Source organism: Epinephelus fuscoguttatus, linkage group LG1 (genome assembly GCF_011397635.1).
Source record: "Epinephelus fuscoguttatus linkage group LG1, E.fuscoguttatus.final_Chr_v1".
NCBI lineage: Eukaryota > Metazoa > Chordata > Actinopteri > Perciformes > Serranidae > Epinephelus > Epinephelus fuscoguttatus.
In genome coordinates, this window is record NC_064752.1 from 51,820,506 (window position 1) to 51,841,817 (window position 21,312).

Genomic DNA, 21,312 nt, shown 5'->3' on the forward strand with positions numbered 1-21,312 from the left:
AAGGTTAAATGACAAGAATGATTGGTCAGTGAACAAACTCTGCTCAAGATACCAATTGATTTCATAATCTTTTTGCATACATGATCTATATGGAGTTTCCATTCCTTGTTGTCTCAGATGATTTTGGCATTTTCTTTTGAGTATTTTTTGTTTTTGGCACAAAAGAGCACAAAAGTTAGATTTATTTATATTAAGAGAGAGTGGTGGATGGCTGATGCAGAAGCCTGGGCTCAGCCTGGTGGTGAGTGGCTCCTGTTTAAGCTTGGGCCTGGCCTGGTGGTGGATGGCTGCTGCTGAACCCTGGGCTTGGCCAGGTGGTGGATGGCTACTGTTGCTCGCTCCCAGTGGGCCCAGATTGTTAATCCATCAAAAATCTCTTATAATAATAATAACTAGAACTGCAAGCAGTTAAGAACGGGGGCCAAGCCTCCCCGCGCAAAGCACGACGGGCTCAGGGCGACCGCAGGGATGAGGGCCGACGTCTGAGCCGTAGTATTTGTTGTAATGGGAAATGCGCCGGAATTGTGAAAGGCTGAATGTGTGGCAATTTGGATTTGTTGTAATAAATCACGCCCACTTTGACCAATTATTACTTAACTTTATATCCGGCCTCAGGAGTGACCCCACATCACACTCACCAAATTTTGTTCAAATCTTGTACTTGAGACTTTGTGGGTTTTTAGTGCCCCCCATTAGCCGATTTGCACCAAATTTGGCACAGAGCCTCTGGATGACCTCCAGAACAAGTGAATTAAGTTTGATGTTAAAAGCATTTACTTTGACCAAAATATGAAACAATATGTGTTTTTTAGCTAGCAAAAAAGATTGTTTGGTCATAACTAGCGCATTTTTTGGAGTGCCAAAATTCTTTTGATAACTTTTGATCAGACACATCTGGAGATTGTATGTGCAAAGTTTCACACAGATGGCGCGTAAACCGTAGGAGTAGTTCGAAAAAGTAGGTTCTGGACATGTGGCGAATTAGCAAAGAGAATGTGCAGCAGAAGTGGGCGCAGCCTGTGTCAGAAAACCCAGCTCTATTCAGGGAACACATGGATATAATGTTTATGAATGTGTCATTTCAAGGGCCCTATTTAGATGGTCTAAAACGCAAAGCGCCAGGCGTGCAGCGCATGGGCGTGTCCCAGTCAGTTGCTAGCTAGACAGCGCGTTTTTAGACTGTGCGCCATGGCAGAGAGTCTAAAAGGGTTGGACTTACTCTGTGAATTAGTCATGGGTGTATTTTGGGCGTATCATTCAATAAGCCAATCAGAATGTCACCTCTCATTCCCTTTAAAAGAGGTGCGATTGGAGTGTACGGCAGAGAGCTGGTTAGATGGCAGACCTACCAACTGGAAAGAGTGAGCGTTTTACAGCTGAGGAGACGATAAATGTATCTCTATATTGACTGTCCCGTCACATCTGATGTCAGATCAAAGGGGATTGGCACCGTTTGGCATGCGTAATGGAAACCCAACCTGATTTGATTAACACAGCTGCAAACTAATGAGTTCACATCCCTCTCACAGCCACAAACAGCCACAGCATCAGATAGGCAGCATATATTCAGCATCTGTCATCTTAGAAAAGTCAAAAGAAAAGAAACAAGGTGAGACTGCGAGAGAAAAAGAGAGAGCGCGTGTGCGAGAGAGAATTCAATTAATTTTATTTTAACCCGGGAGGTTAGAGAGCTCCCTCTCCAGCATCCTGAACCCCCCCAGCCTGAAGGTGCATGAAGGGCTGGTCCCGTGGCTGCACTGTCTGGTCTGGCTGCGCGCTGGCTGCGGAGCTGGGGTCCTCCTCCTCCTCCTGACATGATCTTAAGTTTTACGTTCTAAAAGCTTTTTTTTTTTTTACATATATATTCATATAAGTTTATCAAATGTTTTCACATCTTTGATTTTGTGATTTACATGCCAAAATGATCACAATTCAACTGGGAAAGACAAGTTCATTTTACAGGCTATGCATCATCAGCCCGTGGAGGTCTGCTCGCAGTTCCGTATATTCGGACACTGCAAGCTTGGACCTCCCGGATTATAATGATCATTATTACTGCGATTAGATCATTCTGATTAATGACTGACCATTATGACGTGTTTCTGATAAATATTTTAATGTGCACAATAATAACCTTTCACAATGTAATCATATTTTTATTTGTTATCTTTTGCATATGTGTGGCTGCTCCGTGTGTGTCTGAGCAGAGTGCACGCGTGTTGTGCACCCGCCTAGAGATGCATATTACTAACTTGTCTAACAGCGAAATACTGCGCCGTTGACTTTAGACCAGGTTTTTGTTGGTCACTGGCGCATTTGCTTTTTACGCCATCTAACTAACAATGTGCCATGACTGCGCCTGACCACTCCTGTGTTTTTAGACCAACACACCCAGAGAAGTGCAAGTTCATTTGTTCGTTAGATGACGAGGGCGCAGGGCGTGAAAATGACAACTGCGCCTGCATCTAAATAGCAATGACACTTGCGACATGGATTATGCGCCCTCCGCCGTCCGCTTTAGACCATCTAAATAGGGCCCAAAATGTGGAAGTTTCATGCAAAAACGCGTTTGCATCCGTTACAGCACCACCTAGTGGAGCATATGCACAATTTTTGGTATGGAAAATCTGTGTCCTATTCTACATGTACCCTATAAATTTCACAGCCCTCAGCATAATAGTTCAGCTGTAGTAAATGTTTGTTGTTTATCCTATAATAAGCCATGCCCACATTGACCAGTTATTACCACCTTCACTACATGGTCTCAGGAATGGCCCTACATCATACTGACCGAATTTCGTAGAAATGGGTGTAGCCGTTTAAGAGATATAAACTTCAACGTTTTTGAATGTACAACATACGGTGTGGGAGTTATAGGCCAAAACACGTTGGCCTGGGTTATAGCGCCCCCTGCAGGCGGACATATGTAGTTTTTTGTGTCTGAGGTACGTGCAGGGGTCTGGACCAACCCTCCAAATTGCACCACCCTCCCTTGCATGGTTGCATGGTGTTGATAGCATTAAGTTTGACTGAGATATGCAACAGTTTACATTTTTATAGCTAGCTACACAAATTTGCTCGTTAATAATTTGCGGAATTTTTGACAGAACAAAATTCTTTTGATAACTTTAGATCACGTCCAGGTGAAGAGTGTACGTGCCAAGTTTCACGCAGATCGGACAAAATCCCAAGGAGGATTTCAAAAAAGTAGGTTTTCCAGTTTTTGCAATTTTGCGGAGAAAAAATTAAGGGGGAAGTGGGCATGGCCATTGCAAAGTGATTCAGCTCTATTCAGGTAATCTGGGGATATAACGTTTTTGAATGTACGATATACGGTGTGGGAGTTATACGCCAAAACGCGTTGGCCTTGGTTATAGCGCCCTCTGCAGTCGGACATATGTAGTTTTTTGCATCTGAGGTACATGCAGGGGTCTGGACCAACCCTCCAAATTACACCACCCTCCCTTGCACAGTTTAGCCTGCAGCACCACTTTTATCAACGGAAGAATAAAAATAGAGAAAAACTATAAAAATCTTTACAAAAACAATAGGGTTCCTAGCACCGCTGGTCCTAGGAAACGCGTCTGCTTGCATACGCGTTCACCCGAGGCCCCTCGGGCTTGGCCCCCTAATAATAATAAGCAGCTTGATTACAATATGGTTCTCATGGACGACTTCGTCGTCGCTCAGGCCCTAATAATAATACACAGCGCAATTACAATTGGGTCCTACGGACGACTTCGTCATCGCTCGGACTCTAATAAACAGCGCAATTACAACAGGGTCCTCACGGATGACTTCGTCATCACTCGGGCCCTAATAATAAATAATAATAAACAGCGTGATTACAAAAAAAAAAAAATTGAATAGCTTGTAGCCAAAGTTCATGCTGTTGCTTTGTAAAATGCATAACGCTGATCAGATTGATTTCAGAGTTAATAATTGATGAAACAAAACATAAATGTAACTGATTAGCATCGTAATACTTTAGCTGCTAACTCAGTATACTTTATTTTTTACAAAACACCGGTAGTGACTGCACTAACTTTTTGGGTAGTGACCAATATTCTGTTTTTAAGGTTACATCATTTGAAAGAGTAGAGTAGAGTACAGTAGAGCAGAGTAGAGCAGAGTAGAACAGAGCAGAGTATAGCAGAGTAGAACAGAGCAGAGTATAGAGTAGAGCAGAGCAGAGCAGAGTAGAGTAGAGTAGAGCGGAGCAGAATAGAGAAGAGCAGAGCATAATAGAGTAGAGCAGAGTACAGTGGAGAAGAGTATAGTAGAGTAGAGCAGAGTAGAGCAAAGTAGAGTAGAGCAGAATAGAGTGGAGCAGAGTAGAGAGGAGTATAGTAGAGCAGAGCAGAGCAGAGCAGAGTAGAGCAAAGTAGAGCAAGGTAGAACAGAGCAGAGTAGAGCAGAGCAAAGTAGAGCAGACTAGAGTAGAGAAGAGTATAGAGTAGAGTATAGAGCAGAGCAGAGCAGAGTAAAGCAAAGTAGAGCAGAGTAGAGCAGAAGGGAGTAAAGCAGAGTAGAGTAGACCAGGGTAGAGTAGAGCAGAGTAGAGCAGGGCAGAGAAGAGCAAGACTTTGGACCACAAAATTATGGGATTTAACTACTGACCATTCCATTTTGTCACTACTGAAGTGATCATGTCACTACCGAAACTTTACCATAGGTTTTGGTAGTGACTGTTTCTGTAGTGACATTCCTAGCTATTTTTCAGGATAACTAAAGAATGCTAGCAGTCACATGGCTAACAAGCACGTTTGAAGAGTTGTTCACACAGAAAAACATAATATTTTGCATAAACCCCCCAAATTTTTACATAATTGAAGAAAACGTGTTCGGTAGTGACAATTTTAAAACATACACACTGATTTTCAGACTTTGGAAGACATTTATTTGGGACTCAGGGACTTACCATGCAGCCATTTCAGACGGGGGTGCAGTACTACCCCCCTTCTCAGAAATTCAGGGGTGTGGCTAAAATCCAGACAAAACCAGTGCATTAAAACTCTTGTGTTTCGGTAGTGACATGAAAACAAGGGACACTATTCTTTTAGCATAGTTTCTTTATTAAAGAATTAATCCCACAATACATCTAAGTCTTTCAACTTCTGTTTGAACTTAATCACAAATATGTTTTAAATTACACTTTTGAAAAAAATATGAAAAATCTTTGAAGTGTTATTTACATGAATTGAATTTTAGAGGTCAGGGTTGGGGACAGGTACTTCCCAACAGAAAATACCCTATAAATGGTGATTTTGTATATATTTAGCTTATCACTTTTTCATTTAATGTCCTGGGTTTAAATAGGTCATAACATAATCTTTGTAAGTTTATATCTGTGAATACTCAGTTTTATTATTTTTGTTGTTTTTTTAAGGGACAGCACTTTGCACACAATTGGTAGAAAGCCCCAATTATGTGTGTGAACAGATCGACAATCTGTGTGTAAATGTGTAATCTGTAAATATAAAACACCTTCCACAAATACAAAAAAAATTTGTAAACTCACAAAATATAGTATAAAGTATAAAAGTATAAAACGGATCTACAAATGCACAAACACATTCCACAAAAAAATGTAAAAAAATCTGTGAATACATTAAATTAATTGCAAATAAATGAAAAGCATTTGTGAATATCTTCCTAACATTTACAACTATCAAACAGGCATTTGTGAACTCAGTTTTTATTTGTGAATCGAAAAAACATTTGTGGATCTCAGTTCTATGTGTGTGGATTTACTTTTTACACACGAGTTTTGAAACAAACTTTCCGCCAGTCCTAATGAAAATGCACTTGTATCACTCAGCCATTTTCAGAGAGCACGTGATCACCCTGTCACATCCAGACTCACAGGAAAGAACCCAGATGCGAAGCAGCAAACAGATAAGTAATCAACAGTCTAAAATGTCCCGGGCAGGCACCCATGATCTTTCCTTTTCCGGTCAACTGTCCTCTGGAGGGTGGCACGGGCTCGGGCCCAGGTTCTGCAGCATTGACGGGCAAAGGCTAAGGCAGAAGGACAGGAGACATCATTGTCCAAGGCAGGGAAGAGTGGGGGTTGATACCCGTAAACACATTGGAAGGGAGACAGACTGGTGGAGGAGCTGAAGAGGGAATTGTGGGCATATTCCACCCACAGGAGTTGCCGGGACCACGAAGATGGGTTCTGGGAGACCATGCAGCGAAGGGCTGTCTCCATCTCCTGGTTCTTCCTCTCCGTTTGGCCATTGGTCTGGGGATGGAACCCAGACGAGAGACTGGCGGTGGCCCCAATCAGAGTGCAGAACTCCTTCCAAAATATGGAAGAGAACTGAGGCCCACGGTCGGAGACAGGGAGACCATGCAGGTGGAAGACATGGTGAAGAACCAACTGGGCCGTTTCCTTGGCAGAGGGCAGCTTGCTCAGGGGCACAAAGTGAGCCATCTTGCAGAACCGGTCTACCACTGTGAGGATGACAGAGTGTCCATCTGAGGGGGGCAAACCGGTGACGAAGTCTAAGGTGACATGGGAGCAGGGTCGGTGAGGGATGGGAAGTGGCTGCAGGAGTCCCGCCGGGGCATGATGTGAGGGCTTGTGTTGATTGCAAACCGGGCAGGCTTTAACAAAGTCTCTGGTGTCCTTCTCCAGCGTGGGCCACCAGAATCTTTGGAGGAGGACCTCTTGAGTACGTCGGGAACCGGGATGGCAGGTGAAGTTGGAGGCATGGGCCCACAGCAGGACCTCGGACCTTAATGTTTCTGGGACGAAGAGGCAGTGGGAAGGACAGGTGCTGGGACCTGGCTGATCCAGAGTAGCTGCTCTCACCCACTCCTCAATGTCCCAGGTAAGGGTGGCGACGACACAGGGAGGCGGAAGGATGGGGGCCGGTCCCTCAGCAACCTTGTCGTCCTGCAGAAATTGCCATGAGAGGGCATCAGGTTTGGTATTACGAGAACCAGGGCGATAGGAAAGGGTGAAGTTAAACCTGGTGAAGAATAGTGACCAACGGGCTTGGCGGGAATTTAGTCTTTTGGCAGTCTTAATGTATTCCAGGTTTTTGTGGTCGGTCCATACCAGAAAGGAATCCTTGGTACCCTCAAGCCAGTGGCGCCATTATTCCAGAGCCAACTTGACTGCCAGGAGTTCTCTGTTGCCGATATTGTAGTTCCTTTCAGCGGGGGACAAGCGGCGAGAGAAAAAGGCGCAGGGGTGGAGCTTTAGATCTGTGGTGGACCGCTGAGAGAGGACTCCTCCCACTCCAACATCAGAGGCATCCACTTCCACTATGAACTGGAGGTCGGGGTCAGGCATCTGGAGGATGGGGGCAGATGTAAACCTCTTTTTGAGTGTCTTGAAGGCGTTCTCAGCATCTGGTGACCAGAGGAAAGGAGTCTTGGAACTGGTGAGGGTGGTGAGCAGAGCTGCCACAGAACTGTAGTTTCGGAAAAACCTTCTGTAGAAATTGGCGAACCCCAGAAAACGTTGCAGTTGCTTGCGGGAATCAGGGATGGGCCATGAAACTACAACGAAGACCTTAGCAGGATCCATCTGATGTCATCCAGGTACACGAAGACATGCTTATTAAGCATGTCGCGGAAGACGTCGTTAACGAGATCTTGGAACACGGCGGGAGCATTGGTGAGACCAAACGGCATGACCAAATATTCATAATGGCCAATGGGGGTGTTGAACGCCGTCTTCCATTCGTCCCCTTCACAGATGCGAACAAGGTGTTAGGCATTGTGGAGGTCAAGCTTGGTGAAGACGGTGGCTCGTTGCAACAGTTCAAAGGCTGATGAGATCAGAGGCAGAGGGTAACGGTTCTTCACTGTTATTTCATTCAGTCCTTGATAGTCAATGCAGGGCCTCAAGGATTTGTCCTTCTTTTCTACAAAAAAGAAACCTGCTCCAGCAGGGGATGAGGAGGGACGGATGAAGCCAGCCGACAGGGAGTTGTTGATGTACTCCTCCATGGCCTTCCTCTCAGGAACGGAGAGGGAGTACAGACGGCCCTTAGGAGGAGCGGTGCCAGGCAGGAGATCAATGGCGCAGTAGTATGGCCGGTGGGGAGGCAGAGACATAGCTTTGGCCTTGCTGAAGGCTTGGCTGTAGTCATGGTATTCAGGTGGCACATTAGAGAGTTCAGGTGGTGGAATGGTGCTGGAAGGGTGGAGTGGTGGAGTGGCGTTCTTCAGGCAGGTGAGATGGCATGATGTTCCCCAGCCAAGGATGGAACTTGTAGACCAATTGATGTGGGGGTTGTGGCGGCGAAGCCACGGGAAACCCAGGACCAGAGGCAAATCAGGGTAATTCAGAATGTGGAATTGGATGGTCTCATGATGATTCCCTGACAGGAGCATGGAGACTGGCGCAGTCTGGTGGGTGATGGTGCCCATCTTGTGGCTGTCGAGGGCTTGTGCAGGGATCGGGTGAGTCAGTGGGACCTGGCCAAGTCCCAGTTGCAGAGCCACCCTCTCACTGATCAGACAGGAATCTGCTCCAGAGTCGATGAGGGTGGCCAGGGTGTGAGAACCATCACGGAGAAGCAGACGGGCTTGGAGCAGGGGACGGTGAGAGAGAGGAGACTCTGTTATTGAGCTCACCCATATCTCCTCATATACGGGTGAGCTCTGTCTTTTAACGGGCAGGTGGTAACGAAATGTCCCTCTCCTCCACAGTACAGGCAGAGCTGGGCTAGCTGGCATCACCTCCGCTCTGTCGTGGTGAGGGAGGCGCGTCCCAGCTGCATGGGTTCCGGTTCAGTCAGCGGTAGGTTCGGAGAGGGTGCGGACTAGTGGGCTCCCTCTGACGTGGACCCTGGCGTCGTTTCTGTCACTGAGTCTGAACCCGGAGATCAACGCGGATGGCCAGGTTGATGATGTCGTTGAGGGAGGTAGGAACCTCATGTGACACCAGCTCGTCTTTGATGTAGTCAGCCAAGCCATGCATGAAGGCGTCAATCTGAGCAGCAGGGTTCCAGCCATATTGGCTGGCCCGGGTGCGAAAGTCTATAGAAAAGTCTGCCACCGACCTCTGCCCTTGTCTCAGATTCAGGAGTCCAACAGCCACTTCAGATCTAGCAGGAGTTTGTCCAAAAACCTTGCAGAGCTCTGTTGAGAAGGCCGCGAAGCTCTGGCAGGCAGGTGACTGTCGTTCCCACTTGACTGTTCCCCACAGCCGTGCACGGCCGGTCAGGTGGTTAATGGTGAAAGCCACCTTGGCTAATTCCGTGGCAAACGTGCGTGGCTGGAGAGCCAAGAGCAGGGTACAGTTTGTGATGAATGGTGCACAGTCCTCTGAGTTCCCATCATAGCGTTCAGGTGTCCCAACACGTGGCTCAGGAGTGTCTGTGGCTAGGAGAGGAGCCATGGGCACAGCAGCGGAAGCCGAAAGTGCGTGTGAAGGGCCAGTGAGTGATTGCCGCTGAAGCTGGTCGGCTAACCTTGACACCATCTGAGTCAGAGAATCAATTGCCTGTTGCAGATGGCTAGTAGATGCTGTAATCAATCCCTCATGGCTCACCAGCGTGTCTTCAATTCTCTCCAGTCTGTCAAGTGGGGAGGGCTTACTACTCGCTGGATTCATCTTTTGGCCAGATCGTACTGTCACGTCCAGACTCACAGGAAAGAACCCAGATGCGAAGCAGCAAGCAGATAAGTAATCAACAGTCTTTATTGAACACTCAGGAAAAGGAGACTGGAGACTGTGACACACCCAGCTGATGACATCATCTCTGTGTGTCAAAGTAAGAGCATGCAGTCTTTCTATGACCGTTTATTTTTTTATTTATTTATTTATTTTTTTTACATAATCAGCGATAAGTAGCATGCATTCATTGTTTTATGTTAATGTCATACAGTGAGTATTAGTGTGTGTACAATACGACATTTCTAAACAAAAACAGCTACCAACACCAACAGCTGTTCTATCAAAGACCTTAACCAGGGTGTTGCCACTTGTCATATATTACAACTTAACCTCACTGAAACAATGTAACCTAACTAAACACGGTGCGGTCAGCACAGAGATTACAACTACTACGAGTACACTAATAATAAGATGTGAAGTGCTTTGTGACTCTAATCCTACACGAAAGAATAAATGAAAAATATAAAGTATGAGTTGGCTGATGACTGCCAACTGAAGAAGCAGCCAAGCCACCTTAGAGAAATGAACGTTGCCCACTAGCATCGTTGTGCCTTTCATACTCAAACAGAAATGTATAAAAAAGTGTGTGCCAGATAATATACATATAACAAATAAACATGCACTAATACTCACTGTATGACATTAACATAAAACAATGAATGCACGTTACTTATTGCAATTATGTATAAAAAAAAATAAAGAAACAGTCACAGAAAGACTGCATGGTCTTACTTTGACATGCAGAGATGACGTCATTAGCTGGGTGATCACATGCAATCCGAAAATGGCTGAGTGATATGAGTGCATTTTCAGACCCACGGAAAGTTCATTTCAAAATTCTGTGTGTGTAAAAAGCAAATCCACACACGTAGAAAAAAACAAATGCCTGTTTGAAAGTTATAAATGTTAGGAAGATATTCCCAAATGCTTTTCATTTATTTGCAAATTCATTTAATGTATTCACAGCTATTTTTTTTTTTATTTGTGGAATTTGTTTATGTATTTGCAGATCCGTTTTATACTTGCAAAATATTTTTGTGAGTTTACAAATCTTTTTTTGTATTTGTGGAAGGTGTTTTATATTTACAGATTACACAGATTGTCGATCTGTTCACACACATAATTATGAAACAAATCTATCTCTATACTACCCTGGAAATCCAGATTTCTCGTGAGAGCACAATTTGAATTTGCTCATCAAGTCACTCTGGCAATCAGTAATGATGCTCATTACCCACACCCTTGGAGCCGAGCTGCACCAATCACATCGGTGTATCTGATATAGGCGTGCCAGAGGCGAACAGATGACGACAGTGCTGGAATCAGTCAGTAAACGGACTTGGCTTTTTCTCTAAAAGAGGAACAGAAGACGGCGCTGGAATCTTCCCTTTGCAAGAAGGACATTTTTGCTGTTTTGCCGAACGGATACGGCAATAGTCTAATCTACCAGTTAGCTCCACTGATAGCGCTCTGGATACGTCAGCCCGTGTATTGTTCTGATTGGTTGTAGTGTTATCCAATTGCGTGCAGTGATATTTTCAAATGCATGCTTGGTGCTGCCCCTCGAGTTGGGCAATTTGCATTACTCATAGCCAGACCCTAAATCTTTCTAGATTTGGGTCTGGATTTCCAGGCTATCTCCATACTAGACACACAGTCAATTGTCAGTTGGAGCTTGTGTTGCTTTCAGGTGTTGTCACGTAAATAACAAATTCCTGGATTGAAGTGAGGACTTTTTTTTAATACTCACTCAGATGTATTCGTCGTTGACTGCGTGCACCGAACCGTGACGCCCGTACCGTGATGGCACGGGACGAATACAAATACCGTTACACCCCTACTTAATAATATTTAGTACATTAATTCAGTGAATACAAATTATTGGTATGTATTACTTTTTTCACTCACTTAGTGTCATGCAGTTAAATGCTGCCATTTTTGACAATGGTTAAAATTATTTTTTGCCTGTTTCCTGTAGACTGGACTTTATTATTTTAGCATAAAGTCAGATACATTTTTCTGAGTTTACTCAACTCCAAATACCAAGATGTTCACAAAACTTGAAAATAATAATAATAATAATAATAATTATTATTATTAGTAGTAGTAGTAGTAGTAGTAGTAGTAGTAGTAGTAGTATTTCAGTGTCTTAAGTCTTTGTCATGATTGTCATTTGATAATGTTACTATTCCTCCAGGCTGTGTTACACCCAGGCTATAGAGTGAGCTGTAATATTTCATGCCTTGTGTTTGAGACCAAACCTTGCATTTTCTGTTTGTATTACAGAGATAGCAGCTACACCATTTCAGAGCAGACACATGTAATTAGTTGGTATCGCATTTTGAATGCACTGGCTTAAAATAACTCAAAGATACATACAAAAGTGTCACAACCATCCCCGGTCTCCACCTCACAGCTGAGTAGAACAGCCAACAGCACAGTCCCTTATGGGTTAATGGCTCAGCTACTTCTTATTCTTTGTTGCTAATTTGAAACACACTTCTCTGTCTCTTGTGTCTTTTTTTCTCAGTAATAACATTTCAACTATATATAATCCAGGTTGCGGTTGTGATCTTTTTACAAACTTCTAATTACAAACATGGCCTTCTTTTCTTTCTTATTTTGACGTTAATTCGTTCGATGCCTCTCTTTATTCTGAACACGTCTGTTTTTATTCAGCCTCTCCTCTGTCTCTGCCTGGCCCAGCTGTGTCTCAAAAAAGACGGCTTAGAGAGAGGGAGTGATGGAGGGAGGAATTTGTGACAGTGCAATTTACCACTGTGATTGCTATGCCAGCAAGGACCAAGGGCCAAAAAATGGGCACAAGGGGAGGAGAAAAAGCAAAGGACTTTTGTTGTCCGGGTTGTGTTTGACAGGGCTGTCTCTAGCTCCTCTAGGGCACAGCTTGTGGTATATGAGTGTGTCTGTTTCAAAATAGATATATTGAAGGTTTTCTAAAAATTTCACATTTCAGATTCTTCATTTTCACTAAAATCTGATATAAATGATGAATACTCCTGAATCGATTTGCTTAAGGTCATTTGAAGAGTTTTGGGTTGAAATTGATTATTGATGATATTAATTTCTAAATAAACATTTTATATTAATGTATTTGTCTTTTCATCCAGATCAGCTATTTTTTCAGCAGTAGAATGGTATATGATTCACACTGGTTGCCCATTGGCCTCTTTGTTGCACTGAAAAAAAAAGTCATTTGGATTTACTTGATTTTAATGTGTACATTGGCCCCACATGATCTGAATGTGGACAACTGACACAATTTCCCTTCTTTTCCTTAATGAATTATTGCTTGTCAAACTATTTCATTCACATTACACTGTTTCAAAAAATTATGTTGGACATATAATTTGTCAGTTACTGTAATACCAATTTATTGTGAATTGTTAAATAATATAATCATGACCAGAGTACCTGATTTTTAGCTGTAACTTTAACGTGATTTCTCAATATAATATTTGTATGTGCTTATCCTGTTACGGGTCACGGGGGTGCTGGAACCTATCCCAGCTGACATTGGCAAGAGGTGGGGTACACCCTGGACAGGTCATCAGACTATGGCAGGGCTAACACATAGAGACAGGAAACCATTCGCACTCACATTCACACCTATGGGCAATTTAGAGTCACCTGTGAACCTAACCTACATGTCTGGAGTACCTGCAGAAAACCCACGCCTACATGGGGGGGACATGCAAACTCTGCACAGAAGGGCTCCCCCACCCTGGGTGCAAACCAGGAACCCTCTTGCTGTGAGGTGACAGTGCTAACGACTGTATTACCAACAATATCAGGGAAGCAAAATGAATATCCACAAAAATCAGAACCTAAAACAAACACTAGATATTGAAAAAAAATCAAAATGCAATGCATTGCAAATAGTGGCTAACATATGCGTTAACATAGCTTATGTTGCTTACCAGCAGATAAACTGGATAAAAGCTCACTAACAATCCTGCATCTTAAGGAACCATCTCTAACTGTGACTGATTTGACAAGTTCTGATTACCTTGACAGTGCAGAGAGCTCTAGAGGTCCATGACAAATCCTCTTATTTGAGAAGAAAAATGGCACAGTGTGTAACAGTCCTCTTTGGGCTGAGCCTGTTTCCAGGAGGCAGGCTTTCCATTTTCAACAAAACATGATTTCTGTCATTTATTTCAACAAGATTGAGACATGTAGACTTTACATCCCTCAAGATTAACCCACCATTTCCCATTTTTTCAGAATGCCTTCCCAGTTCAAGAGTATCTTCAAAATACAAACTGAGTTACATTATATCATCTAGTATTAAACTGTCTCATAAAAGTTTATACTTAAGGACATGGATATATGAATCAGTTTTTTGGTGAAAAATGTATATGTGCTTAATGACGGGGCATAAGTCATTAGATTATTGCAACTGTTTTGCTGACTAGCTGCTTATGCTTTCAAAGTTGTAGTGGCATAATCATTTCTAATTTGTACAATGTAACTGTTGTTCATTTAAAAGTAAGGACATTCAACCAAACATACATGTTAACATGAATGAAGACGTTTTTTTGTGATGTGGTCAGGAGCACATAGTTAAAGTTAGAGCTTTGCAAACCATTATTAAAGAAGACTAACGCTAACTAACTCAGACTGGAGCTACAGGATGCCACTATTGGTGGATTTTAACATCCCATCCAGAGCACATAATATTTAATCCCCACCCCAGTGATAATTACGTCCACAATTACTAATGTTATTACTGTTTTTCTGTGAACTGGTAAATGGACCTGTACTTGTATAGTGCCTTTCTCGTCATCTGACCACTCAAAGCGCTTTTGACACTACATTCACCCATTCACACACACATTCATGCACTGGTGGCAGAAGCTATACAAGGTGCCACCTACTACTCAGTTTTCAACACACTCACACACCGATGGAACAGCCATTGGAAGCAATTTGAGGTTCAGTATATTGCTCAAGGATACTTCGACATGCAGACTGAAGGAGCTGGGGATCGAACCATTCCTTTTCTGCTTAGTGGATGACCAGCTCTAGGATGTCTTTGTATTTTTAAGAATCACTATGATATTGTGCTCAAAACAACAAAAACTTCCAGGGACTGGCAGTTGATTTGGATTGAGAAAATATGTGAAATTGGCAATCTTGTTTTTTTCTGTTGTCACTTTCAGCATTATATGTAACGTTTAAAGATAAATAGTTAAACATGGCTGATCAACCTGTCTGGCATTTCTGCTGTGCTTATGTTTTATGTGCTCTATCTCTGAATCACAGGCATTAAAGCTAAACAATGCTCTGCTGTGGATGGGGGCTGCAGCAAAATGTATTTTAACCACTCAAAACACCTACCTTAAAAATGATTTAATTTAAGAGTACACTCTGTTTGGAATAATTTTATCACCTTACCTTACAGACTAACTGATGCAGGTAGCAGTAGACCAGAAACTCCAGCTTTCTGTAAAGTAAAATGACTGTTTTTGGCAGTGGAGCCTTTTGGCTTTAAGGTAATGGCTCCAGTTTCCTATCAGAGATTTCTGATAAATCTTTTTTAGTACAGCCTATTTTTAAACAGATATCGATTTGTTAGGTGGGCCTTTTTGTAGTGGCTAAAAACTACACTACTGTTTGCTCAGTGCCATTTCATTTTATGTACTGGACGTGGGGGGTTTCTACCAGGAAATAATTGGAAACATACGGGGGGATTCAGTCTATATAACGACTGAAAAATACAGCCATCAGGAGAACAAGACCCCATGAAAGCTTGTCAAATGAGTGCGTATGTTTGTTTAGGAGTGTACCCATGGATGAAACATATCACTTGATTACCTAAAAATGTGATCATTCTGAAGCATCCTTTTCTATGACTTCTGAGCAGAGTTATTGATGTTTAGATGCAATGGACATGCTCAGGAAGTAAGTCACACTGATTTATATTAGTATCTCTTGCATGTCTGTGTGACTGAGTTATGACTCAGACTGGTCCTTTGCCTTAAGCTTGTCAGCAAAAACACAAGTGTCTGCTTACTCCTTGAGCACAGCGGGGGAGGGGAAAACACGCACACACACTGTGAAAAAAATGTCAATTTGCGGTGTTGTACCGACATAGTGTGTTTATTTTGAGAGAGACTACATGCAAACTATTTCCTGTGAAAACAGAAGTGTATTTTGAAAACAGACAATGCTTGTAACAGGCTGAGGTTGACAGGGCGTCCCAGAATGTCAACAACCAACACAGCCAGGGTACCTTGCACGTCATAACTCAATAGAAAAGTCCATGACCAAATGTCGATATGTGATGAGGTTGGAGCGAGAATGTGTTGGCTATTTTGGCTTTATGTGCCACTGAGTGGCTTTCATAGTAATAACCAGGGTCCTCTAATGCTGTATCCAGGGGGGTATTCCATCAAGCAGGCTAAAGGCAAATCCAGGCTTAAATGGCCAAGTGTGGCTAATGTGAGCCAGAGTTCTGTTCCATCAGAGTGACTAAGATTAGCCTCACATCAGTAACCATGGAAACCATGGTTCTGGCTAAGCCTGATACATTGAGCTAAACTTCGGTTTCTGTTCCATCAACCTGAGGCACAACTCTGTTCCATCAAAGTGGTTCACCTGAATCCCAGCCTAGTAACCATTGTAACTTGTGCTGCTGGGCAATCCTGGTCTTAAACAGGATTAAGGTGAGGATTAGCTCCATCTATGATCAAAAAATGTTCAATAGACAAGAACAGACACCTAAGAGACAGTTCTGCCAGTGCTTTTACACACTCACCACTGTCATGTAATGATAAAATAATATGTAGATCATAAAATATATAATATAATTAATCAAAAAACATTAGCTATTAAAAAAACAAATTAAAATGTAATAAAAATAAGATAATTAAAAAAAAAACATTTACAACAATAAAGCCAAAATCAAACTAATAACAACAAAACTATAATAAAATGAAACTGAGGCATTAAAAAAAGATTGTATATGTACACCAAACCACATGAATATGTGATTGCCCTCCCATTCCCACCCCACTCTGTTTCCAATTGGCTAGTAAATTCACAGCCAATTAAGATCAACTGCCATATAAGGAGTGCATCCAAGAGAAGGAGAGGGACACACCCAGAGAGACACAGAGACAGAGCAAGCAGGATATTCTTATATTTTATCTTGACCTGCTGCCAAGTCCTCCTCTGGCTACTGAGACTGCTTCTGTTGAGACATAACAGTGAGGGATGAAAATGGGACACACACCATTGTGGTCTGTCTGTTCCTCATCCTATAGCACATGCCATACAATTTAAGGGGTTTTTTCTTATTTTGATATAATAAGGGATAGAGCTTACAATTGACTCCAAAATGATGAGAAATAGATAATCGATTCACTATGACCTGCATTCACTTAATAGGTTTCCTCATCTCCAGTGAATTGAGGGATTTGCTAAATGTGATTTTCTACAATCAATAGATAAATGTCATGTGATTATTTCCCATAAACTGATCATTTCCAAAATGTCGTAATCTACAATCAATTAGCCTATGTGATAAATGCGATGATTCACATAAAATAGTTTGATTAAATGCATCATCTGAAATTTACATAGGAATCAGTAGATAAATGTGATAAATAGTCTATCACTAATATTAATTTACACATTTGGTGAATTTCATTAGGCATACTTAATTTGTTAGTTTTAATAGGTGTTCTTATCTACATATATTTTGTCCCTTTGATGCGGGATTTATATAACATGATATTTTCTTTGTCACTTACGCATTTAGCCTGTCAGTAATATTCCGCCACGCCACCTCCCTTGCTTTATTAATCGCTGCCGTATTGCCTTTTTTCTTAATTATGTCCTCATAGTCCTCATACACTTCCATAAGGAGCGTTTGCTCCGCCGCAGAAAAAGGCTCCGTTCGCTCCTTTCCTTTGCTTTTTGACATTCAATTTTCGGCACTCGACTATTGTGGGCTGTTTATTTTCCCTGGGCGTGTGCATCAGTTGAGGCTTAACAGGTGAGGCTTGAATTAGTGTCAGCTGGAGCCATCTGATTTCACTTGATGGAACGGGTTGGGGCTAGATTGGGAGTTGGCATTTAGTCAAACTTCAAGATTACAGTCTGGATATTCTTAGCTATGTTGATGGAATACCCCCCAGGACTCTTAATACATCCATGGCCTGGAAGTGTGCCAAATATCTTACATTAGCTTGTCATTCATTATCTGTTAATATGGCAGTTATGATTGTTTCACAGTAAGGACTACAGTTGCTAACATTTTATCAATAAATGCATGTGAACTGTGAACACACAAATGACATTCCAGTCACCTCCATTATATTGGGGGTGGAGGCAGAAATATAAGAGACAGATATCTATCTCTTATGAAGGGTTTTTTTGGGGAGTTTTTCCTTATCCGCGGCGAGGGTCCAAAGGACAGAGGGATGCCGCATGCTGTAAAGCCCTGTGAGGCAAATTATGATTTGTGATATTGGGCTTATAAATAAAATTGATTGATTGATATCTCAGACCTGGACAAATATACTTAAAATATCTGCATGGATAGATACTCCCTCAAGAAATTAATTAATGTTAATGGTTTCAGTCTATAAATACAGGCATCAATAAATCATTCAAATGTGTGTGGGAGACACAAATGGGAGAGGAGCAGGAGTGTTTCTATTTACCTGCAGTCCCTTTTTGCATGTGTGTGTGTGTGTGTGTGCGTGTGCGTGTGCGTGTGTGTGTGTATGTGTGTCATTGGTGCGGATGAGCAGCAGGTACAGTTGGCTGGGGGCCGAAATTCCTGCAACACTGAGTCACATGGGCTGATCATTATCTCATGCAAACACACACATATGCGTGCATGCACAGCAGGGATCAGGGTATTGTATGATTGCACAAGCCCTTCCCCCTCCCCAGATCTCTGCCCTCCTTCTCTGTCTGTCTCCCTGTTGTCTTGTTTGCTCTCTCTCTCTCTCTCTCTCTCTCTCTCTCTCTCTCTCTCTCTCTCTCTCTCTCTCTCTCTCTCTCTCTCTCTCTCTCTCTCTCTCTCTCTCACACACACACACACACACAGCGACACATAAACACATGCTCAGCAGAGAGAGTGTCATTGCAGAGAGTTCAGGAAGTAAGAGGTAGGAGTTCACAGAGAGAGGAGTGTATCCATTTTCAAACTGCTGAAATCTCATTGCATTATTTAGTCAGCACTGGTGCTCCCCGTCTACAGTATCACCACTGGATCCTGCTTTATGTGTGTGTGTGAGTGTGTAAGCCGTTACCGCTGCTTATCAGAGGGACCCTTCGACCATAATGGATATCTATTCTAGGAAGCTGTCACTGTGGGAGCAGCGAGTGTGCTGGGAGGAGAGCGGCTTGGATTCCACTCTCATGTTAGGACTTTGAACACTCCTTCTGTTTTGCTGTCTTTTATCCTGCAGGTTGACTGTACTGGCCTTAACCTGGATCATTTTTTGTTTGTTTTTCTGATTATTTCTTTTCATTTTTCTCTTGACAGATGAGAAGGAGGACACGGTGTTAGGGAGTTTGCCGCTACTAAGTTTCCGAATCGGAGAAGTGGAGCCTTCAGATAACATCACCCGCAAGTTTTCCTTTAAGGTTCGTAACATCCTGGTGGAGGGACAGAGGGTGCTTGGAGGTCCATGTGTAATTGCATTTCATGCAGGGGATGCAGTGGCTACTGGGAAGGATAATGAGTGTGCATGACTTTCAACAGACATTCATTAGCGGAAAACAAACTGGTTCTATGTAGAAACATTCAGGCAGAAAGACTGTTGGCTGTTGGTTTCTTGAGTGACAGCAATCCCTCACTGAACCACTCTAGCCCCTCAACACTCCTCCTTGTGCAATCTGACTGCTTGTTGCAAAAGCAGGATTTACTTAAGTTTGAATTTGTGCCTTGGTTGCATGGCTGTGGCTCAGTGAGGGTGTTGGTTTGGTTGTGGTTGATTGATAGAAGCTGACTGGCCCCATTGCTTAGTCACATGATGTTATTTATGACTGCATAGAGCCCCATGGGGGCTGCTGTTTGGACTGATGTTGGATTATTTTAGTTGAGGAGGCAACCTTGCAGTAGGACTTATGGGTTTTGCTGTTTGATCAGATTCTCATGGTTTTTTTTAAATCAGATATTTCTTTATGTAAATGTTATGTATATTATGTTAATTTTGTATACATCAGAGCAACCCCCTGGCAATTATTTGGAAACCCAATATTATCCAATATGTTGGATACTGCAACAGATCAAACATTCAGTTACATCATAATGCTTTGCCCTTTTTTTTTTTTTTTTTTTTGCTCTGATGAAGTTGAGTGGTTTTGAAAGAGGTTGACAAGAAGCTGCATGAGTAAGCAAGCATCAAACTTTGACTGATGAAGGTGGTTGGATAATGAGTACATTTTTATGACTCTGGCATGGCAAAAGCTGTAACTCATTCTCTTGAATGCAATATCTCAAGAACACCTCAACAGAATTTCTTCAAATTTGACACAAACATCCACTTGGACTAAAAAATAATCTGATTAGAATTTTGTGGTCAAAGGTCAAGGTCACTGTGACCTCACAAAACTGCTTTTGGCCATTACTCAAGAATTCAAATGCTAATTTTGACAAAACTAGATACAAATGTCTAATAGGATATATTGATGAAGTGATGACATTTTATATCCAAAAGGTCAAAGGTCACCTTCACTGTGACATCATAGTGTTCTACAAAAAACAATTTTCTGGCTATTACTCAGCGTCATATCTCATGAACAGAAGGGGAAATATTTGGTCAGATACTGAATTGGTTACACTAATCTTGAGTGCCGAACTTGAAACTGTGCTGATTGTGAAGATCTTCTGTGCTGCTCTGGGGAAGATGTGTGTGAAGCATCTATTTTTTCCCAGACATGTGTAAACTGTAAGAGAAACTTGACTGGTGTGCAGAGGCGTACAACCACTGGGTGGTAATTTTAGTTTTAATTTAATGCGGCTTGAAAAAAGGCTCTCCAAAAACAACCAGTTTAGTAGTATCACATCTGTGATGTCCAAGATGGACAGGACTGACAGGACTTTGTCCCACTTTAAAAACATCCTTGTCTGAAGACACAGTGGGACTTCTCTGAAAGGCTCATGCACTGTTGGCAGCAGGTAATGATAATCACAGACAAAAATATTTTAATTGTATAATTGCTGTTTTTGATAAACAGATAAAGGTTGTTTTTCCTCAGATCTTGATGAATCAGTCAGCAGCACTAACAGCTGAGATAAAAAGAACTCCAGAGGCAGCAGCAGCAGCCACAGCACATAACCTGACAGAGCAGTTTGTCAGAGCTGAATGGGGATGTAATGTAGGTTAGCTGAATCTGAATCAGCTGAGTAAAGCTTTATATAAGTTGGACAGTTAGCCTTGTTTCCCTTTCAGCATCAACATCAAACACACACACACACACACACACACACACACACACACACACACACACACACACACTCACAGTGACAGCTCTCTCTTCAGCTCTCTGCCCCTGTGAGCCTCTTTGCTAACTTCACTCACTGTTTGTTAATATCAGTTTTCTTCACTTTTTCAGAACATTTAGTCCTGTCTGTTGTTCTCTTTCTTTACATGTCCAGTGCAAGCACTGGTGCAAAGTCCAGT

General features: G+C 42.4%; 1 protein-coding gene across 12 annotated transcripts in view; it reads left to right on the forward strand.

The window, feature by feature from the left end:
* plekha6 (pleckstrin homology domain containing, family A member 6) overlaps positions 1-21,312 on the forward strand; it is a 371,706-nt gene that overhangs the window by 182,498 nt on the left and 167,896 nt on the right. For 9 of the 12 annotated variants that reach the window (XM_049569368.1, XM_049569285.1, XM_049569451.1 and 6 more), the window contains one exon: positions 19,170-19,270. In XM_049569368.1, the coding sequence (XP_049425325.1) occupies positions 19,170-19,270 (101 nt within the window). Of the gene's footprint in view, positions 1-18,719; positions 19,045-19,169; positions 19,271-21,312 lie in introns of those variants that run through there. The other 3 variants (XM_049569706.1, XM_049569614.1, XM_049569800.1) reach the window with 1 other exon arrangement.